At 42.5% G+C, this 18782-nt stretch overlaps 1 protein-coding gene across 2 annotated transcripts; it reads left to right on the forward strand.

The window, feature by feature from the left end:
- The first annotated feature begins 3187 nt into the window (after positions 1-3187).
- On the forward strand, positions 3188-14397 carry Cyp2g1 (cytochrome P450, family 2, subfamily g, polypeptide 1). 2 transcript variants are annotated; one of them, NM_012787.2, is given in 9 exon segments: positions 3188-3367; positions 3964-4126; positions 5702-5851; positions 8139-8299; positions 8672-8848; positions 10717-10858; positions 12185-12372; positions 12492-12633; positions 13842-14397. In NM_012787.2, coding segments are annotated over 9 exon segments (1485 nt in total). In that variant the 3' UTR covers positions 14024-14397.
- The last annotated feature ends 4385 nt before the right edge of the window (positions 14398-18782 follow it).

The following is an 18782-nucleotide window of genomic DNA, read 5'->3' on the forward strand; positions in this document are numbered from 1 at the left end:
AATTTTGGCAACGTAACACCACATCACAAGCTGCAGCTCTAGAGATTTTTAAATTTTTGTTGAAGAGTAAAAGCAGGTACATGAAACTTTTGATGAAATCCTCTAGCGAGATCAACCGGAGTGGCATGAAAAATAAACTCTCTACGAGTACTAGCATCCACCAGGGTGTTATTACTGGTCATGGGACCAGGCAAATTAGTATGGGCTCGAATATGTTGTATAAAAATTTTATTTTTTCTGGCCCAAATCAAATTTTGTAATTCTAAAAGAATTTGATATATAGTACTAGTTGACCGAATTGGCCCTGCAATTTCAAGTGAGCGCACCGCATTAACTACATAAGCAGAGTCAAAAATTAAAAAAAAATCATGAAATCTTTTGAAAACTTTCAATACAATTTTACGTTCTGTAATTTGGGGGGTGCCTGGTCTATATTGAATTAATACTGGTTCTTGAGAATCAACCATATAGGCACCTACACCTGTTTTGGAGCCATCTGTATAAATATTTAACACTCCAGACAAAGGCTCTGAGGCAGTGACCTTTGGAAAAATCACTGGATGTTCAGTAAAAAATTGTAGCAAAGGCATCCCAATTTAGACCTGTTTCCCTAGATTGGCTCATGCCACATGTTATCTAGAATGACTCCATCCAAATTTTCCAGTTTTATGTCAACTTTCTGTTACCAATGTTACATTTTTTAACCATATCCAATAACTTAAAAGCCAATAGTCCATAACCAAGGCATGTAGAGAATATTTATAAATTTAAAACCAATCAGAAAACAAAATTGAAGTGGCTACACATATCTTAGCTACAGGTGCAAGGCTCCAAGGGCCGATTGAAACTGCTTTTTTAAGAGAAGCACCTTGTCACTTGCTAAATCTCCTTGAGACCAGGAATCCAAGTAGGCACACTCAAGTTTATCTTTTTGTTTGATTCTCCTGAATAAATTTTCAGGCGGTCTACCTCTATCAAATCTGATCAGTATGACTCTGTGAGGTTTCCAGAGCCTAATCACATACCTAGCAATAGCCTCAACTTGAGCCACAACAAAAGCTGCACTGACCCCATTTTTTATCTCTGCCTTCTCTCTGTTCCTTTTATCTCCTTTTCTTTTCTTTTTTTCTTTTGAGACCTTTTCTCCCTCTGACATACTTTCTTGTTGCTCTGCAAGGACCCTCTGACCTGTCCTAACGGCTCTAAGGGCTTCCTCACATCGTTTATCCTCTAAGCAGGCAGGGACCATTTGCCAAAGAGGTTTTGGTCCGGGCTTAAGCTTGCGGTCAGTGGCTTCTCTATCCCACACAAAGAAAAAAAGAAACAAAATTACCAGCCTTGCCCACAAAGGATCCATAACTTTAGGTTTCTTCACAGTGGCTCTCCACCTAGGCCCATATCTTTCTTCCTCATATATGGCTGCCTCTTCCTCTAATTCCTCCTCCTCCGACTCTGACAACTCTTGCTCAGAGTCACTGCCAGCCAGTTCTAAGGCTTCTGATTCTTTTAATGGATACAAAGTATCCTCTCCGGATGACTTGTACTTCATCCTCCAGGGTACGCCTATTTTTTCCTCCAGCAGCGTTTCTTCTGCCTTTTGTATCTCTTTCACTTTTGTTTTAGTAACCTTTTTCTTTTTGCGCGCTCCTAATTTCTCACTCCGCTCCGTTTCTGACATGCTCTGTTAAATCCAAAAAGGGGCATGCCTCTCGGAAGCCTAATTTCTCACTCTGCTCCGTTTCTGACATGCTCTCTTAAATCCAAAAAGGGGCATGCCTCTCGGAAGCCTAATTTCTCACTCTGCTCCGTTTCTGACATGCTCTCTTCCAAAAAGGGGCATGCCTCTCGAAGCTTACCTTTTAATTTACCTTCTCGCAGTTCTGAATCCTCTTCAGCACACTGAAGGGTCCCCTCGGCACCGGCGATGTTGGTTTCCGGGTCTCGGCACCACTTGTCGCGTGCCTAATGTCCCGCCAGTAAGAACGATGCGCGGCAACAGGATTCTTCTGCGAACAAGCCTTTACTGTGTTACAGCTCTTCTCAGTGTTATAGCTCTCTTAGTGTTACAGCTCTCTTGAACAGGGACTCCGAGCAGCAAAATCGCTCGGCTTATATAGACAACAGTATGCTAATTATCTCTCAGGGATTGGTGGGGCTTGGATCACCCCACTACTTGTCCTCCAGGGATTGGTGGAGAATGAATCACCTCATTATCATATTAACGGTCAACTAACACCTGGTGCATAAACCGCACATGTGCAGTACCGCTGTTCACCACTAGAGGGAGCCCTAGCAAGGGGACAAGCCTGCACATGCGCAGTAAGTCGTTTATATCCAGACAAGGCTGGATGTCGGCGCCATCTTTGTTTCGCCGCACCGCTCTCTACAGAAATTGAGGCCCTCGAATAGATAAAAGGCTTCCTAGTGAATAAAAGTGACTAAAACTTCAACTCAGACATTTTCTAAATATTAGAGCTCAATAACTGATGTTTGGTTGTATCTCAGCTGTCTAGTGAGCAGTGCCAAGGAATTGAAGTTGAATTTGCGATTCAACAGAACCAAGGCTCTTCAGGCAATTACCACTCCAGAGTCCGCCTGGACACTCTGATGCTTTATTCCAAGAGAGCCAAGGATTCAAAGTTGGAAAGGAGAAAAAATGACTAATACACAAAGTAATCCTCATCACTTTTATCAAAGGTGTTCAGAGGGAGGGAAGTCTCAGGGCTGAGTGGGGGCTGTTTGCATAATGTCCTTGGACTTGCTAAACTGAGGAATGAAACATCTGCCATAGGCATCCTTGGGCAGGTGGAGGCATTCCTTCTAGGGCAAAAAACAAAAGTCTAAGAGTGAAAGGTTCACACAGCAGGATAATGTAGGAAAGTCTATACTTTATAAAGATTCCCTATAAACAAATGCCACAAAGACTATGAAGCTGAGGGACAAATGGGAAAGTTGAACTATGAAGAAAGGAGATAGCCCCCCGTAGGGTTTTTCTGCATGAATTCAATATATCTCTGTGCAGGTGAGAGATTATGTAACTCCACACCTTCCAACCAATTTGTCTCCTGATGGTGTAATACTGGGATAATTTGACTCCCACAAGGTTCAGATTTCAGTACAAGCTGATCTCCTAGAAGCTATTTAGGCAAGCTCTGGATCCCAGGACACAAGTCCTCGACTTAGCACCATGGCACTGGGAGGGGCCTTCAGCATCTTTATGACGCTCTGCTTGTCTTGCCTGCTCATCCTGATAGCTTGGAAGCGAACCAGCAGGGGAGGAAAGCTGCCTCCCGGCCCCACACCAATACCATTTTTGGGGAACCTGTTACAAGTACGCATTGATGCCACATTTCAGTCCTTTCTGAAGGTTAGTGTGTCTGTTTCTTCTTATAGTGGTTAAGGCCTCAAATGGCACTGCTGAGGTCACACAGAAACTCATGATTGTTAAATGCAGATTCAGAAGCAAACTTTAGGAAACATAGGAATCTGAAGTTACAGAATCTTAAAACCAAGGGGGAAACATCTTAGAAACATTGAGTACACTAGACTCTTGAGTACACTAGACAAAACCCCTTTTGGGTTCTCTTTTCATCTAGTTCATGATCTGAGGATTTGGGGGAATCTTATTTCTTTAAGTACAACTTTCATATTCAAATTGTCTTAAAATGTTAAGATGCTAGACCTTAGCATTTCAAAGAGAGTGGCTGTAGATTTCAGAGTTCAGCTAGTCCTACCCCATGGTTTAAAAAAAACAAAACTAAGACAGAAAAAATTAGGGGTATTTGCTGACCAAGGTCACAGGAGTCATTCTGATGTTTGCTCCCCAGTAGCCCTTCCAAGCTCAGGACCTTCCTCTGGTCCTACCTTTCATTCTCCTAGAATTTCTGCCCTTTACAATGCCCTGGCATGGTTCTGTCATACTCCAATTTACTCCTTCCTTCAGTTATCTTCCTTCACTCCCAGCTCCAGAAAAAGTATGGCTCTGTGTTCACCGTATACTTCGGCCCAAGGCCAGTGGTTATCTTATGTGGACATGAGGCAGTGAAGGAGGCCCTGGTGGACCAGGCAGATGACTTCAGTGGTCGTGGTGAAATGCCTACACTAGAGAAGAACTTTCAAGGTTATGGTAAGTAGCATAAATAACAACAGAAATGATTCCCGTGGACTCAGTTCAAGGGTCTCTGATAAGTGACTCATGAGAATCGCCTATACTGACTCCCTTGAGAAGGGTATGACTGCTCTGCTAATTGATGACGTCACACAGTGTGTGCAAGGGCTGCTTTGTTTTTGAACTCCAGCAATTGGACTCTAAACTGCCTGTAGTGCTATTTTTATAATCTCTTTTAATGGAAGACTGTGTATTATCACTTATGTACCCCCCAACCATTCACAGCCAAGCTTAGTTCCTATCTTCCCCTATGTATATGCATATCCACCACAGGAACATGCTCCTATCTACCCATATCCATATGCATATAGAACACAAGCAATTCTTTTTTTTTTTTTGGTTCTTTTTTTCGGAGCTGGGGACTGAACCCAGGGCCTTGCGCTTCCTAGGTAAGCGCTCTACCACTGAGCTAAATCCCCAGCCCCAACACAAGCAATTCTTGTCTAGTGTTACTCATGCGTCCACTCATACTTGCCCAAATTCTTCAAATACAAGAAGACTCACCTCCCTCTTTTCATCTATCTATCTATCATCTATCAATCATCTATCTGTCTTTATATTGATACACAATTCCTCAATTCTACCCATTTATCAATAAATCCACCAAAATATATTCATTATCTTTTGTATGCAAACATCCTACTATTCATATATCTTTCAATGTTCTATTTATCCGTGAATCTACCCATAATTTCAGCCATACAATGAATTTTATGTCATTCACACACCTATTAGTCTTTCCATCCAGTCATTCTTCTATCCACCCATCTATGCATTTATCAACCATGTCTTCCAGCCACTATCTGTTCATCTTAACCCCTCTATCCACTAACACTTTACTCAGCCGTCGACTCTTTCAACATCATAGACAAACAGACAGATAGACAGACATTTACCCACCTATTCACCACACTACCCACCATTCTAGTCCAGAGCACTGGATGCTCATCTGGGGGACTTATGTTTGATTAACAGCACTCAAATGGGGCTCAAGGCCATCTGTAGCTCCAGTTTCAGAGAGTGTGATGCCCTCATCTAGCCTCCATCAATCCACTCTTCATTTATATATTTTAAAATGGTCTTATTAAATTTCCAAGCAGTTCACCAATCCACCCATCATGTGATTTCTGCTATAGTCTTCATGTAAGGTTGCTCTTTTTGTGTAGGTACATTGATGCACAGCTGTGAGCTTCTGTGTCCACACATATACATGTTTTTAAAAATTCAACCAATACCCAGAAAATAGAATTAGTATTTCCATTGAAGGGATAATCTATAGTATTCTATCATTATGCCATGCACTCTTGGCATTAAAGATGAAAATAAGTCAATCACAGCTTGCTATCCTGTAAGAAAACTTCCTTGCTGTCCCTGATTATTCCTAGTCTTATTCCCTATTCCTTCAGTCTGGAATATTTCCAAAAGAATCTTGATTTTTCCATTGAGTCTTAAAGGTTGGGCTTTCATAATCTTGTCTACCACAGACTTGAGCATAGAAAGGGGACAGGAGCCTGATTACTGACCTCCTGGCAGGTTTAGCTCTGTCCAATGGAGAACGATGGAAGATTCTTCGGCGTTTTTCCCTGACTGTCCTTCGAAACTTTGGAATGGGGAAGCGAAGCATTGAGGAGCGGATCCAGGAGGAGGCCGGCTACCTACTGGAGGAACTCCATAAGGTCAAGGGTATGGAGATCACATTGGGTGACTTGGTGTTTACAGAAAACTCAGTTATGGGGAGGCGGGCCTTGGTGAGAGAAAGACTGAAATAGGAAAGGAAGAGAGTCATTGAGAGTTCATGGAGATTTCAGGGAGATTCCATGTTACAAAGAAACTGAAAGATTCTGAGAGATAGCTTGGCCGGAAATGCTCATCCGCAGATCTCAGGGGTTTGTAACTCAAGAAACCATATATAATTCTAGTGTGGTAGAGAAGCTTGTATCTTTTCCTCAAGAAAGAATCAAATGTTGCTATATTATACATGCTTTATTGTGATGAAGAAAACAACATGGAACTCCCCATCTTCACCATTTTTAAGGGTAGGTAGAATTTGATGGGCTGGAGAGGTGGCCCAGCTCTTATGAGCACTGGCTATTCATCCAAGAAATGGGAGTTTGATTCCTAGCACCCACATGAGACTCACAGCCATCTACAATTGCAGTTTCAGGGGATCCAAAAGACTTGTCTGGTACCAGGCCTGCATACAGTACAAAGGCATACATATAGGCAAAACACCTACACACATATATAAACATTCAATCAAATCAAAAAAAAATTTAAAGCATGGTTTGTCAGTGGTAGACATGTTTATGTCACTGTGAAACAAATGCTTAGAAGTTTCTCATCTTAAAGGTCTTTACTCCCACCCATCTCTGGTGTGTGCGAGAGAGAGAGAGAGAGAGAGAGAGAGAGAGAGAGAGAGAGAGTGAGTGTGTGTGTGTGTGTGTGTGTGTGTGTGTGTGCGCGCGCGCGGGCGCACATGTGTTCATGTAAGACAGAGGAAAGAGATAGGGCAGGGGGAGTTCATTATTCAACCAGGCTAGCTGTTTTGAACTTACTTCTTACTTCAGTTAAATCTCTCTCTCTCTCTCTCTCTCTCTCTCTCTCTCTCTCTCTCTCTCTCTCTCTCTCACACACACACACACACACACACACACACACACACCAACTCTTCCCAGATCATTCCCACTTCCACACCCACCCAGCTTCATCTTCTTTCTCTCAAAATAAAATAAAACAGCAAAAATCAAAACACTATTAACAGAAAAGCTATCTTCAATAGAGACCTGCAGGAAAGGGGAAACAAGTTCCTCCAACGTAGTGTCAATGGATACATCAACCACACCCCAGAGAAGCCCCAACACCCAGAAGTAGTGGTTGGTGAACACAAAACAGACTCTGGGTTTGTTGTTGTACTTTATGGTTTGTTTTGTTTTATTACAGTTTTCAAAGGTGTCCAGTTCTGGTGTAAAATAAGGTATGGAGCTAATAAAAGTCAAAAGAAGAAAAGACAAAGGTTGAGAAATAGGGAAACAAGAAGATAAGAGACATAGACATATACCTCTTTAAAGCCTTGTCTGGACGCTGTAGACACATAAGGAATTTACTCATGGCTTTCAATGTCCCTACACCTTCAGAAGTTATCTGCTATCAAGAATGTATGCATGGCTCTGGAGAAATTGACTCCACACCACTTACTTGACCAGCACTCTATTTTACATATAATACACTAGAGTCCTAGTGAAATATTTTTCCATATATATTTATGTTTGATTGTGTGTATGCGTGTATGTATGTTCATGTGTATGGGTGCACAGGTATGCACATGTACTCACACATGAGTGCACATGTGTTTGGAGGTTGACATCAGATGTCTTCCTCAATCCTTCTCATGTCTTTTTACTGGTTCATTCATGGATTATAGCTGTACCCAGAGCTCATCACTACCACAAGTCTAGCTAGCCAGCTTTTCCCAGAGAAGTCAGGTCTCCACCTCTCAAGTGTTACATCTGAAACAAGTTGCTACACTTTTTAAAAAGGTCTACATTCTTATTTGGGTGCTCAGGATTCTAACTCCAACCTAAAGGTTATAAAGCAAATGATTTGTCTTCTCCCCAGTCCCTGGAAGGATTTCTTAATAAGCTAAGAAACTGTTACTTTCCATCCACCATACATATAGTTAATAGTGACAAAATACCACATTGAACTTCTCTACAATTTCTTGAGTGCTTACTCCAGACTGTAAGCCATGCCAGGCATTTTATACGCAATCATCATGTTTGAATGCTCATAGATCAATTGGGAAATTTCCAAACCAGGTTGCAGTTTGGAAACGCTAGACTCAGATATGCTATTGAGGCACTCGTACATACTCATAGGCAGCAGATCTGGAGCTCTGTGCCAGTACTGTGTAATTACCTGCCCTATTTCACTCGTGAAGACTGTCTCCAAAATAGTCAGTTTCTACCCCTAGGAGCTCCCATAGATCCCACCTTCTACCTGAGTCGCACTGTGTCCAATGTCATCTGTTCCGTCGTCTTTGGAAAACGTTTCGACTATGAGGACCAGCGTTTCCGGAGCCTCATGAAGATGATCAATGAGAGCTTTGTGGAGATGAGCATGCCCTGGGCACAGGTGCTTACTAGTCAGGAGGCAACTCCCTGCCCACCCTTCATTCTCAAAGCAAGCACATTCCCGAACTCTACATAGCCCTCCTCCCTTCATCCCCTGAAGGCACTTACAATTTGTCCAAGTATTCAGGAAGCAAACAGTAAAAACCAAATCTCAGGCCCAACAGTAGATTATTTAGTGAGATAGGGTGTCTTGGTGTAGCTTAGGCCTGCCTTCAACTGCTGATCTCTCCCCTTAGTCTCCCTTGTGCTGGAATTAAGACTGTGCCCTAGCTCCAGCCATAGACTTTAAGCCAGCTCAATGACTTTAGAATTCGGCCCATCTGGTCTTTAATGCCCATGACTGACACATGCCCCCTTTGCCTCTGCCCTGCAGTTATATGATATGTACTGGGGAGTCATACAGTATTTTCCAGGAAGACACAACCGCCTCTACAACTTGATAGAAGAGCTTAAGGACTTCATTGCTTCCAGGGTCAAGATCAATGAAGCATCCTTTGACCCCTCAAATCCTAGGGACTTCATCGACTGCTTTCTTATTAAGATGTACCAGGTACCTCTTTCCCTTACACCAGTCTTTCTGTCTTCTGAAACCTTTATTCTTGCCATATCAAACCCATCTACAATGGTGTGGGGGAAGTGAGAAAAAGTATTATTTCATGTAGTTTACTTTGATCTCTAGATAAAATATAGAAACTAAAGAAATGTAATCCTCTTGCATCTTTAAAATAAACTCCCTGAAAATTAATGAAATAAGGTTTATTTTAGCATGTGCTTTTTAATATTCATCAGAATTCTCTAGAGTAGTGGTTCTCAACCTTCCTAATGCTGTGACCCTTTAATAGGGTACTTCATGTTATGGTGACCACACACCATAGATGAGCTCATTGCTACTTATTAAGTGTAGTTTTGCTACTGTGATGAACTGTGATGTAAATATCTGATATACAACACCTGTTGGGGTTGTGACCTACTGGTTAAGAACCACTGCTCTAAAAGAACAGAATTAATAGTGTGTGTGTGTGTGTGTGTGTGTGTGTGTGTGTGTGCGTGTAGGATTATTAGAATGTCTTACAGGGTATGGGTCATCTAGTCTACCAATGGAAGATCCAAAAATCCAATAATTGTTCAATCCGTGAGACTGGAGGTCTCAGCTGTCTTTGGTATATGCAAGAATCCTGAAGAAGTCGGCTCCAATGCCAGTGAAGGAAATAGGCTTGTCAGCAAGAGTGAAGTCAAGCAGGCAAAGAGAGAGCCAGCTTCCTTCTTCCATGTCTTTAGATAGGCTGCCAGGAGGTGTGGCCCAGATTAAAATAGATCTTCTCACATCAAAGATCCAGATGAGAAGTAGGTCTTCCCACTTAAATGGATTAAATTAAGAAAAACCTCTCCAACATGTGTGCCCAGCCATTTGGGTTTTACTTAGTTCCATATGTAGCCAAGTTAACAACCAAAAATAGCCGTTTCTAGTAATTATGTGTTAGGGAGCTTCCTTATAAGCAGACAGCATGAGCTGGTCAAAAACCAACTCCCAGGAGGGAGGGGGGTTGAGAGAGGGGAAAGGGGATAACATTTGAAATGTAAATACATAAAATATCCAATGAAAAGAGAGTAAAAAGTATAGTCTTGACTCTAAGACTAGAAAGGCATTCCATGTTAAAAAACCAAAAGCAAAAACCAACTCCCTTTGTCTTTGTGATCATGGCCTACTTTCACGTAAATGTTTCCTAGCCTTCATCTGTGATAGACAACATGTAGTAATTGCCTCTGTGCCTGGCTGGTTTCCAGTAATCTATTTCCCCCCCAGTTCTATCCATTTTACTTCAAGGAACTATTTCCTTATTCTTCAAGACACCATTGGGTATACACCATGCTTTTTTTTTTCTAAAATACACTTTGAATCTACAAAGTTTAGCATCAAGATACTTAAAATCTTAGTTTCAAGACCACCTGTCTAACAGGCATATTATTGAACACCAAAAACTTGAAATTGAGAAACTTAGAAGCTCACTCTTCAAATTTGAGTTTACACTTCAAAATCACAAGTTTAGTGTCTTTGAGATGTAGCAACATATGTAGTCGGCATGCCTGTGTGTTGAGCATTCGAACTCTAGAAAAAAATCATTAGAGAACTCGAGTACTTAGCAGTTGAAAGCTGTGTGTTCTAATGTCTTCCAAACTTTCATTCTGGATTCTGCTTCCTTTTCCCACACTCTAATTGCCCACCACAAGCACACTGGCCTCCTCTTGCCAGTCCTCTAGAACACCAGACATGCTAGGCACCTTTGCTTACGTTGTTTCTTCTGAACTTACTTGACCCGACTTTTATTCCTTCCACAAATGCACCCCCTCTACATGGAAGAAAGAGGAAGATAAAGGATCAAGGGGGGTGATTCTGAAAACTACCTCCTTCATTTTCAGGATAAAAGTGACCCACACTCAGAATTCAACCTCAAGAACTTGGTTCTCACCACCCTCAACCTCTTCTTTGCTGGCACGGAAACTGTGAGTTCCACACTACGATATGGATTCTTGTTGCTAATGAAGTACCCCGAGGTGGAGGGTAAGTTTCACTCTGAGCTTCCTTGGAGGGGTGGCAATATTGAAATGGTACAATCCCACATCCTTAGCCTCTCTTCCCTCAATGACCTCAGAGCATGGGACTTTTACCTCTCTGATTGGTCCTTGCATTTATTCTTCATGGCTGTTAAGAGTTAGTAGTCTCTATTTGTCATTTGACCTTTCTTGTCAGGACTTCTCAGAGTGGCTTCCACTAGACTGATACCAAGGTGTTCTCTCTCACTCTCTCTTTGCTTCTGTTACCATGGCTCCTCTTCTAACTCCCACCAACCCTCTTCTCTATGATTGAGATACACAACTACCCAATATGGATGATCCATCCAGCTAATCTCCTCATTTCCCAGAAACCTGGAGAGAACAGCAAATTGCCCTTTGACCTTGTGTTTTCCTTATGTATATAACATTGATGTCATGGATTTGAGGGTGGATCTTTTCCCTTCCCATTTCTTTTTGAAGTGGGATCTCTGCATAGTCCATGCCGACCTCGGTCCCAGGAGTCTGGGATTACAAGTGTGTCTTCTCACCCAGGTGAGGCTATTTGAGGACTATTGCTCAGCTGACTACATTGTCCATATCAAACAGACTTCATGTCTGATAAGCTATAATTTGATCTGCTTAGGGAACTACAGTAATCAAAAGTCATTTCTTGCTTAAGAAAGCTCTCTATTTGGACTTTATAACAGTCAAGTTCAAAACAAGTCTTTGGTGAATAAAAGCAACATCTGCATGTACAGTTCAACTGAAACCAGGATGTTGTTATGATCATTACTCACCCCCATGGTATTTTTAAGTAAGGATCAAATTCCCAAATGGCATTCAAGATTCTAGGCTCTATGGCTCCTACTGTCTAATGAACGTTCAAGTACCAGTGATGGCTGTCATTAAGTGTAATGAAGCAATCCAGACACATATTCTCCTGTAAGGCTCACTGTTTTTCCCAGCTCTAAAAATAGAATCTCCATCCCAAGATCCTTAATGTAATGACATCTGCAAAATGCAGGGACATGGCTTGCCCTAACCTATTAACACATACATTTCCTAACCTATTAACACATACACTCCCTGGCCAGACATGTGCCTCATACCTGGAATCTGGCACATATGAGGCAGAGTAGAGAGGCACAGCATTTGAAACCTGCACAATCTAGATAGTGAATCCTAGTCCAATATGGACTACCTAGTGAAACCCTGTTGACAAAGAAATAAGCACATGTTCCCCCTAACCACAAGTAAAAACAAAGACCAAACAAGGACTGCAAACATCTGATTTTCTGTCCCATTTTCTGGTATATTTTCTGCCATTTTACAGCCAAGATCCATGAGGAGATTAACCAGGTGATTGGAACACACCGTACCCCAAGAGTGGATGACCGGGCCAAGATGCCCTACACTGATGCTGTCATCCATGAGATACAGAGATTGACAGATATTGTGCCTCTGGGTGTTCCCCATAATGTCATACGGGACACTCATTTCCGAGGCTACTTCCTACCCAAGGTGAGATTGTACCCCATTGTTGTCCTGTCACCCTTTCCTGGTTTCTCTCACTTCCTGTTTGTGTATCCCAACTCTCACTGCCCAACACAGAACTCTAATGGCCTCTTTCTGTCTCCCAGGGTACAGATGTGTATCCCCTGATTGGCTCAGTCCTCAAAGATCCCAAATACTTCCGCTACCCAGAAGCTTTTTATCCTCAGCACTTCCTGGATGAACAAGGGCGCTTCAAGAAGAATGATGCCTTTGTGGCCTTTTCCTCTGGTAGGTAATTATGCCAGATAAGTACTAGAATTTTCCCCAGATAAGTACTAGAATAGTCTTTCCAAGGCCTACATTGTAGAATTATAAAAATCCTAAAATTCCAGATCAGGGAATATTTGAATTATTCACTTTGATGATTAGAAAAATCTTGTTGTCTATGACTGTGATCTCAGTATTCAAATAGCAGTGGTATTAAGTTTTCAGAAGAAAGGCTAGCCTGGGCTAACAGTGAGATCTTGACTTTAAAACAATTGGAAATAACAAAAATAATAATAATAGTAACTGTTAGAGCAACAATACCAAACATTTAGTAAACCTAACCATAGTATGTTAAGAATCAAATTAAAAATATTTCATGCTTAGCCATATGACCCTTGTCTGAACCAGTTGTGTCTGCCATGTGCTAAAAAGACGTGGCCACAAGTAACACTTAAGTGAGTGGTTCTGTATGTGTGAAAATGTAAACATTCTTATTCAAGGGCACGTGAAATTCATTTAACTTGCACGTGACACTCTTTTTCTCTGAATATTTTCAAACATTCTAAAGGATGAAAAGCATTCATACCACACAGACACAAAGCAACACATGGATTCACCTCACAAAGCTGAGGGGGCCAGCGAGTGGTCTTGGCATCTTGGGATGCCTGGGGCCTGGGTGAATCGCTGCACCTCTCAACCATGAGATAGAGATTGATCGCCTTCCCACTGTTGAAACGGCTCCTGGCAGTTGGGAAGGTATCCTTAAATACAATTCTCAGCTTTTTCTTTTTAATCTAACTAGTATTTGATGTCTAAGGCATTTGAAACATCTTTGAGGAATTGAAGTGAACAGAGTTTTGATTTTTTTTTCCCTGATTTGGGATGGAATTCACACACTTGGAGCAAATGCTCTCACTGAGACACATACCCCAGCCTCTCACTGGTGGGATTCAGTCAACACTCTGCTTCGATTCCCACTCAGCCCCCATGGATCCTTCGGAACCTGTCTATCTGGTTCTAACCCAGGGAGACTAGGTCGGCAAAAAAGTAGCTGCCACCTGCCCAGTCCCTCTAGGTGGCAGGTAGCAGTGGGACCCCAGTAAGTCTTAATAATGACCCCACATGGTAGATAGAGCTGTGGGCTGAGATACTGAGGAGTTCATCGAGGTTGCGTGGGATGGTTATGGTAGGGACATGGCGCACACCGCCTCCGTCGATTGTGTCTACAGGAAAGCGCATCTGTGTCGGGGAGGCCCTGGCCCGTATGGAGCTCTTCCTCTACTTCACCTCCATCCTTCAGAGGTTCTCCTTACGTTCTCTGGTGCCTCCTGCTGATATCGACATCGCTCACAAAATCTCAGGCTTTGGCAACATCCCCCCAACATATGAGCTCTGCTTCATGGCCCGCTGAGTGCCCACTTCGAGACCAACCAAGAGTCAATTGAGAGAGGAGCTCTGCTGGAGTTCACGCACACCCGATCTCCCTCCAACCCTCCCTACTCATCTAAGAGAAGTCGCTCTCATTGCTGTGCTGAGACCACGGGTCAGGAGAGGTGTCTGCAAAAACATGGCTGGATGGTATCAAGCAGGGTTCTAGCCACAGTCTCGGTTTCGGAGAGCCCTGAATTTCTCAACCTTGGTCTCGGTGGGCAGCAAACTTACAGATGCTGTGGGTTTACATAATCTATTGACTTTGCCCTGATATTGACCAGAATGTACTCCGCAATTCTTTCCTGTTTGCTTTTATTTCTCCTCCCCAATAAAGAACTCAAGACTATTGACCATAGCAAGCTTACTGAGTATCATGTTCTATTGACAGTTCTATTGTCAGAAATAGTTAAGGACTGAGAAAGCGAAATAGCAGTATGCACAGACCCAGAGAGCAATCAATCCAAAAACTGTTCCTTGAATCCAGTTAAACAGAGCCTTTCTACACCCCTACATCGCTACTCAGAGTGACATAGACTTTGGTTGGCTGCATTAAACTTACATAACATATTTAAACTGCCCCCCCAAACAGAAGTTTATTATAGGCAGAATTTTTTTTAGTGCAGAATGGAGGGTGGAGGGTCATTATAGAGGAGAAACAGAAGCTCCCACAGAGTGCAGACCTGGTTTTTTCTTTCTTTAGTTCCAAGGGTGTCTTCTCCTTAAGGTGAAGTGTAAGTCAGAAGTAGCAATTCCCTAGCTCACACAGGGATCCCATGCTGGTTTGGTCACCCTGTGTGGCATCAGGCATGTTTGTTGGCTCAGTGCTTGCCCTCACTATCATCTCTCTAGCTAAACATGCTTTCCTGATGCCACACCCTGCATCCTGTTTGGAATATATCTCATTTAGTCCCAGATTCTGCAATTCTCTCTCCACAGCTCTATCAGCTTGATCAGTGTTGATGAAACTCTCCCTCATATTCGCTAACTCCATTGATATTTATCAACTGCACAGGTTGTGTCCATCAATGGATAAAACAAGCAAAAACTCTCCATGGAGGGACAATGTTTTGATTCAGTGGAAACTGCTACACCATGATGTGTGTGACTCACGATTACTGGGAATTTTTTTAATTGGCTCCGATCACACCATGAGCTAAAAAGAAAGACTGGGGTATGGGTAAGAGTCAAGGACTACAGTAGCAGTGGGCAAAGTGTTATGAGAGAGTTTTAAAGTCTTGAAACTGAAACTTAGCAGAAATTAATATTTTATGATGTGTATAAAACCTAGGCAGGCCTTATATGAACAAAGAAAAAGATTAGTGAGGCATAAGATATATACAGAGAGCTTACTGCACTGAAATACAAGCTGAAAAACAAACATTTTAAAATATTTACACTTATCTTCAGTAACTTTATGCACACATAGAATGTACTTTAATGGTGTGGGCTGCCATTCCTCCCCAGTACTCCTGCTCACTCTCTCTGGAACGTTCCATCTTCCCAGTACCCTTCTAAATTGCCCCGTTTCAAGCCTCTTTTAAAAAGAAAAGCAACCCACTAATAGTGGATTAAGTAGGGTTCCTTGCATGCACAGGACTTGAGAGTTACTAGATAGGGTAAAGTGACCACACCCCTGAGTAAAAAAAAAAAAAAATGGCTTCTCCTTTCCCAGTAACCACTCACTACCCATAGGCCTCAGCTAGGAGTGGAGTCGCATATGCCCCTCCACCGTGGGCGCTGGGATGTTGACAGGCTCCATCCTGTGCAGATAAACATAAACACAGAGTTTGTGAGCACAGTGGTGGTACCACGTCCACAGCATCCCCCCATCATCTGACTCTTACATTTGTACCATCCCCTCATCCACAGGTTCCATGGGGATGGAGGGATATAAATGTCCCACCCGGCACCAGATTTGAATACTCAACAGTCATTTATTCCCAACACTTTGAGAAATTCCAGATCTCAGCATTAACCTCTAATCATGGCAAAAAAGAAATTTGTCTGACTGAGATTGGCAGTACTGAACTATGGGTGTAAACACGAATACGCAGTTTGATTCCACTGCCATTTAGCAAGGCAACAGTACTACATCCTTCCCTGGGGCCCACACCTTTCTGAACCTTCGGGTTTTAACCTGGTTTACAGTACCAGCTATGAATACCCTCCTGTGAAATGGGCCTCGAGTTGAATGTAAAATGGTAGTTAGTACCATAACGCACATGCCACTGTTGTACCAGTGGGTTCAGCCTGCCTGGTGGTTCATTACTGTAGCACACAGGGTCCACAGCAGCGTAAGACACTTCTCTACCCCAGCAGCCTGCACAGCACCTGCCAGCATGGTGAAAACCACCCAGCAGGGATGAAATCTCCAAATTGATTTTTCTATACATCACAAGAGCGTGAGGTGTCTTCAGCACAGAGTCTTACTACCTAGTGCTGACAGAGAACTCAGAACAGTGGGCATATCTTTACTGTTTGGGCGCTTCGGGGGCCTCCCTGATGAACAAATGGGGAGGGGGCGGTGTTCTGTGCCCAAGATTTCACTTACCAGCCAATGACTTATAGAAACACCATCATCCACCCATGCAGGGTACCTTCATTCAAACTCTCTTTTTTCTTTTAAATTGTATTTTTTTAAACTTATTGGTAACAGTTTCTATATGGCTTGTTCATAAAGCCTCAATTTTCATAGACCCTCCCCCAGTCCTCAACCTTCACCTGGTTTTCACCCCACCCTGTCTAAACCTTTCCTCTCACAGTGTCTACCCATCTTTCCCATCACGTGTTTTATTATCCCCTTCAAGACCACCTCTCATGTGTCTTCTCTTGATTCCTGGCACCTTCCTGACAATCACTCCAACTAAAACACACGAATCTGAAACTTTAAACTGGCCCCATATGAAAGAAAATATATGGTGCTTAGGTTAGTCCACTAAATATAATATATTCTAGCTCCATCCATTTTCCTGAAACTCTGACATTTTTATTTTTCTTTAGCACAGAACAGAAGCCCACTGCATGGACGTACCGCATTTTCACTACCCAGCCATCAGTTGATGCATCTCTAGACTGGATTCCCCTTCTTAGCTATTGTAAATAAAACAGCAACTAACATGGATGTTCAGGTTTCTCTCTTGTGGGATTTGAAGTCCTTTAGGTCTATGTCCAGGACTAGCATAGCTAGGTCAGTCCTGGGCTTCGTTTTTATGGTGTTTGAGAACTCTATGTTGATTTCTAGACCGAACTCCCACTTGTTAGCATTATGTAATGAGTTTCAACACTTGGGTTTTAGACACACACGAATTGTTGTAAATTGTATAACCTGCCCAGTTGTTTGTTTGGAATGGCCTGGCCTTGTAGTTCAGTGTTGAATGGAACTCCTAATCCTTTGACCTCAGTCTCCCCAGTGCTGGGATTACTGCTAAGTGTTACAGTGCTCAGTGCCTTTTTGATGTCTTTGCCCCCCTTTTTTAAATGTTCTTGATTATTTTGGTTTAGAGATAACTATGTCAGTCTTTATTGGTCTCTTTTTATAAAGGGTGGAACACTGAAACAGGTTCACATGTAATCCAGGCCAGCTTCAAACTCTCTATGTTGTTCTTCCTCTCTCTACCTCCAGAATGCTGGGATTACAAGCACGCACCATGACACCCGGGTTCCTCATGAGTCTTAAAACTCTGTGTGTGTGTGTCTGTCTGTCTGTCTGTCTCTCTGTCTGTCTGTCTCTCTGTCTGTCTGTCTGTCTCTCTGTCTGTCTTTCTGTCTCTCTGTCTCTGTCTGTGTCTATGTGTCTGTATGTTTACTGGGAATTAAACCCAGAGCCTCATGCATCACAAGTGAGTACTCTACTAATGAGCTACAGCCTCAGTTAAATTCAGATTCATTTATTAGTCAGTCAGTCAGTCATTCAGTCATATTCTTTCTTCCCTCTATGAATGCATGCCAACGTGTGGGTATGCAGAGGCTGGAATAGGATATAGGGTGTCTTTTCTATTGCTCTCCACCTTACTGCTTTGACACAGGACTTTTTCCCTGGACTGGAAGATTACCATTTCAGCCAGACTTGCTGGCCAAGAAGGAAACTCTTGGGATCATCTTGTCTCTACCATCCAGTACACATGCAGCCATGCCTAGCTTTGATGTGATTGATAGGGATTCAAATGTAAAGGTCAGCATGCTGACAGGGCAAATGTTCTTACTCACTAGACAATTATCCCAGCCACCAGATTACTTAAACAACTTCTTAAAACATAGACGTTCTCTCTGCACCTTGACGCCCTCTCTCTCTCCCCCTCCCTCTCTCTCTCTCTCTTCCACATCCTTCTCTTCACCTTCTTGAACTTAGCAGAGAAAGGTGTAAAAACAGGTAGAGACAAAATTCCTAACTAATCCCTGAATTACAGGGAGTGCCAGTTGCGTGTTGTGCTTTTTCCCAGGACTTAAGGCCCTGCTCTCTAACTTGCCTTTGAACAAGACTGGCTCAGAGTCGAAACTACGGCCCAGGACTGACTCATTGACACTACAGTTTAGGAACTATTGAAATCTCGAATTCGGTGGAAAACCAATGATATCAGTGATGCCAGAAGCAGAGCCAAACTCCCAGAGAAAATCCAACACCATCTGTCCTTATTTAATGGTTAAAATGAAGTAGATTTATCTTTTCAAACTGAGCACTGTGGGAATCGATTTTACTTGAGCCTGTTCTTGCTCCTTTAGTATTTCCATCTCAATCCAAA

This window comes from Rattus norvegicus, chromosome 1 (genome assembly GCF_021556685.1).
Source record: "Rattus norvegicus strain SHRSP/BbbUtx chromosome 1, alternate assembly SHRSP_T2T, whole genome shotgun sequence".
In the NCBI taxonomy this organism is placed as follows: Eukaryota; Metazoa; Chordata; class Mammalia; order Rodentia; family Muridae; genus Rattus; species Rattus norvegicus.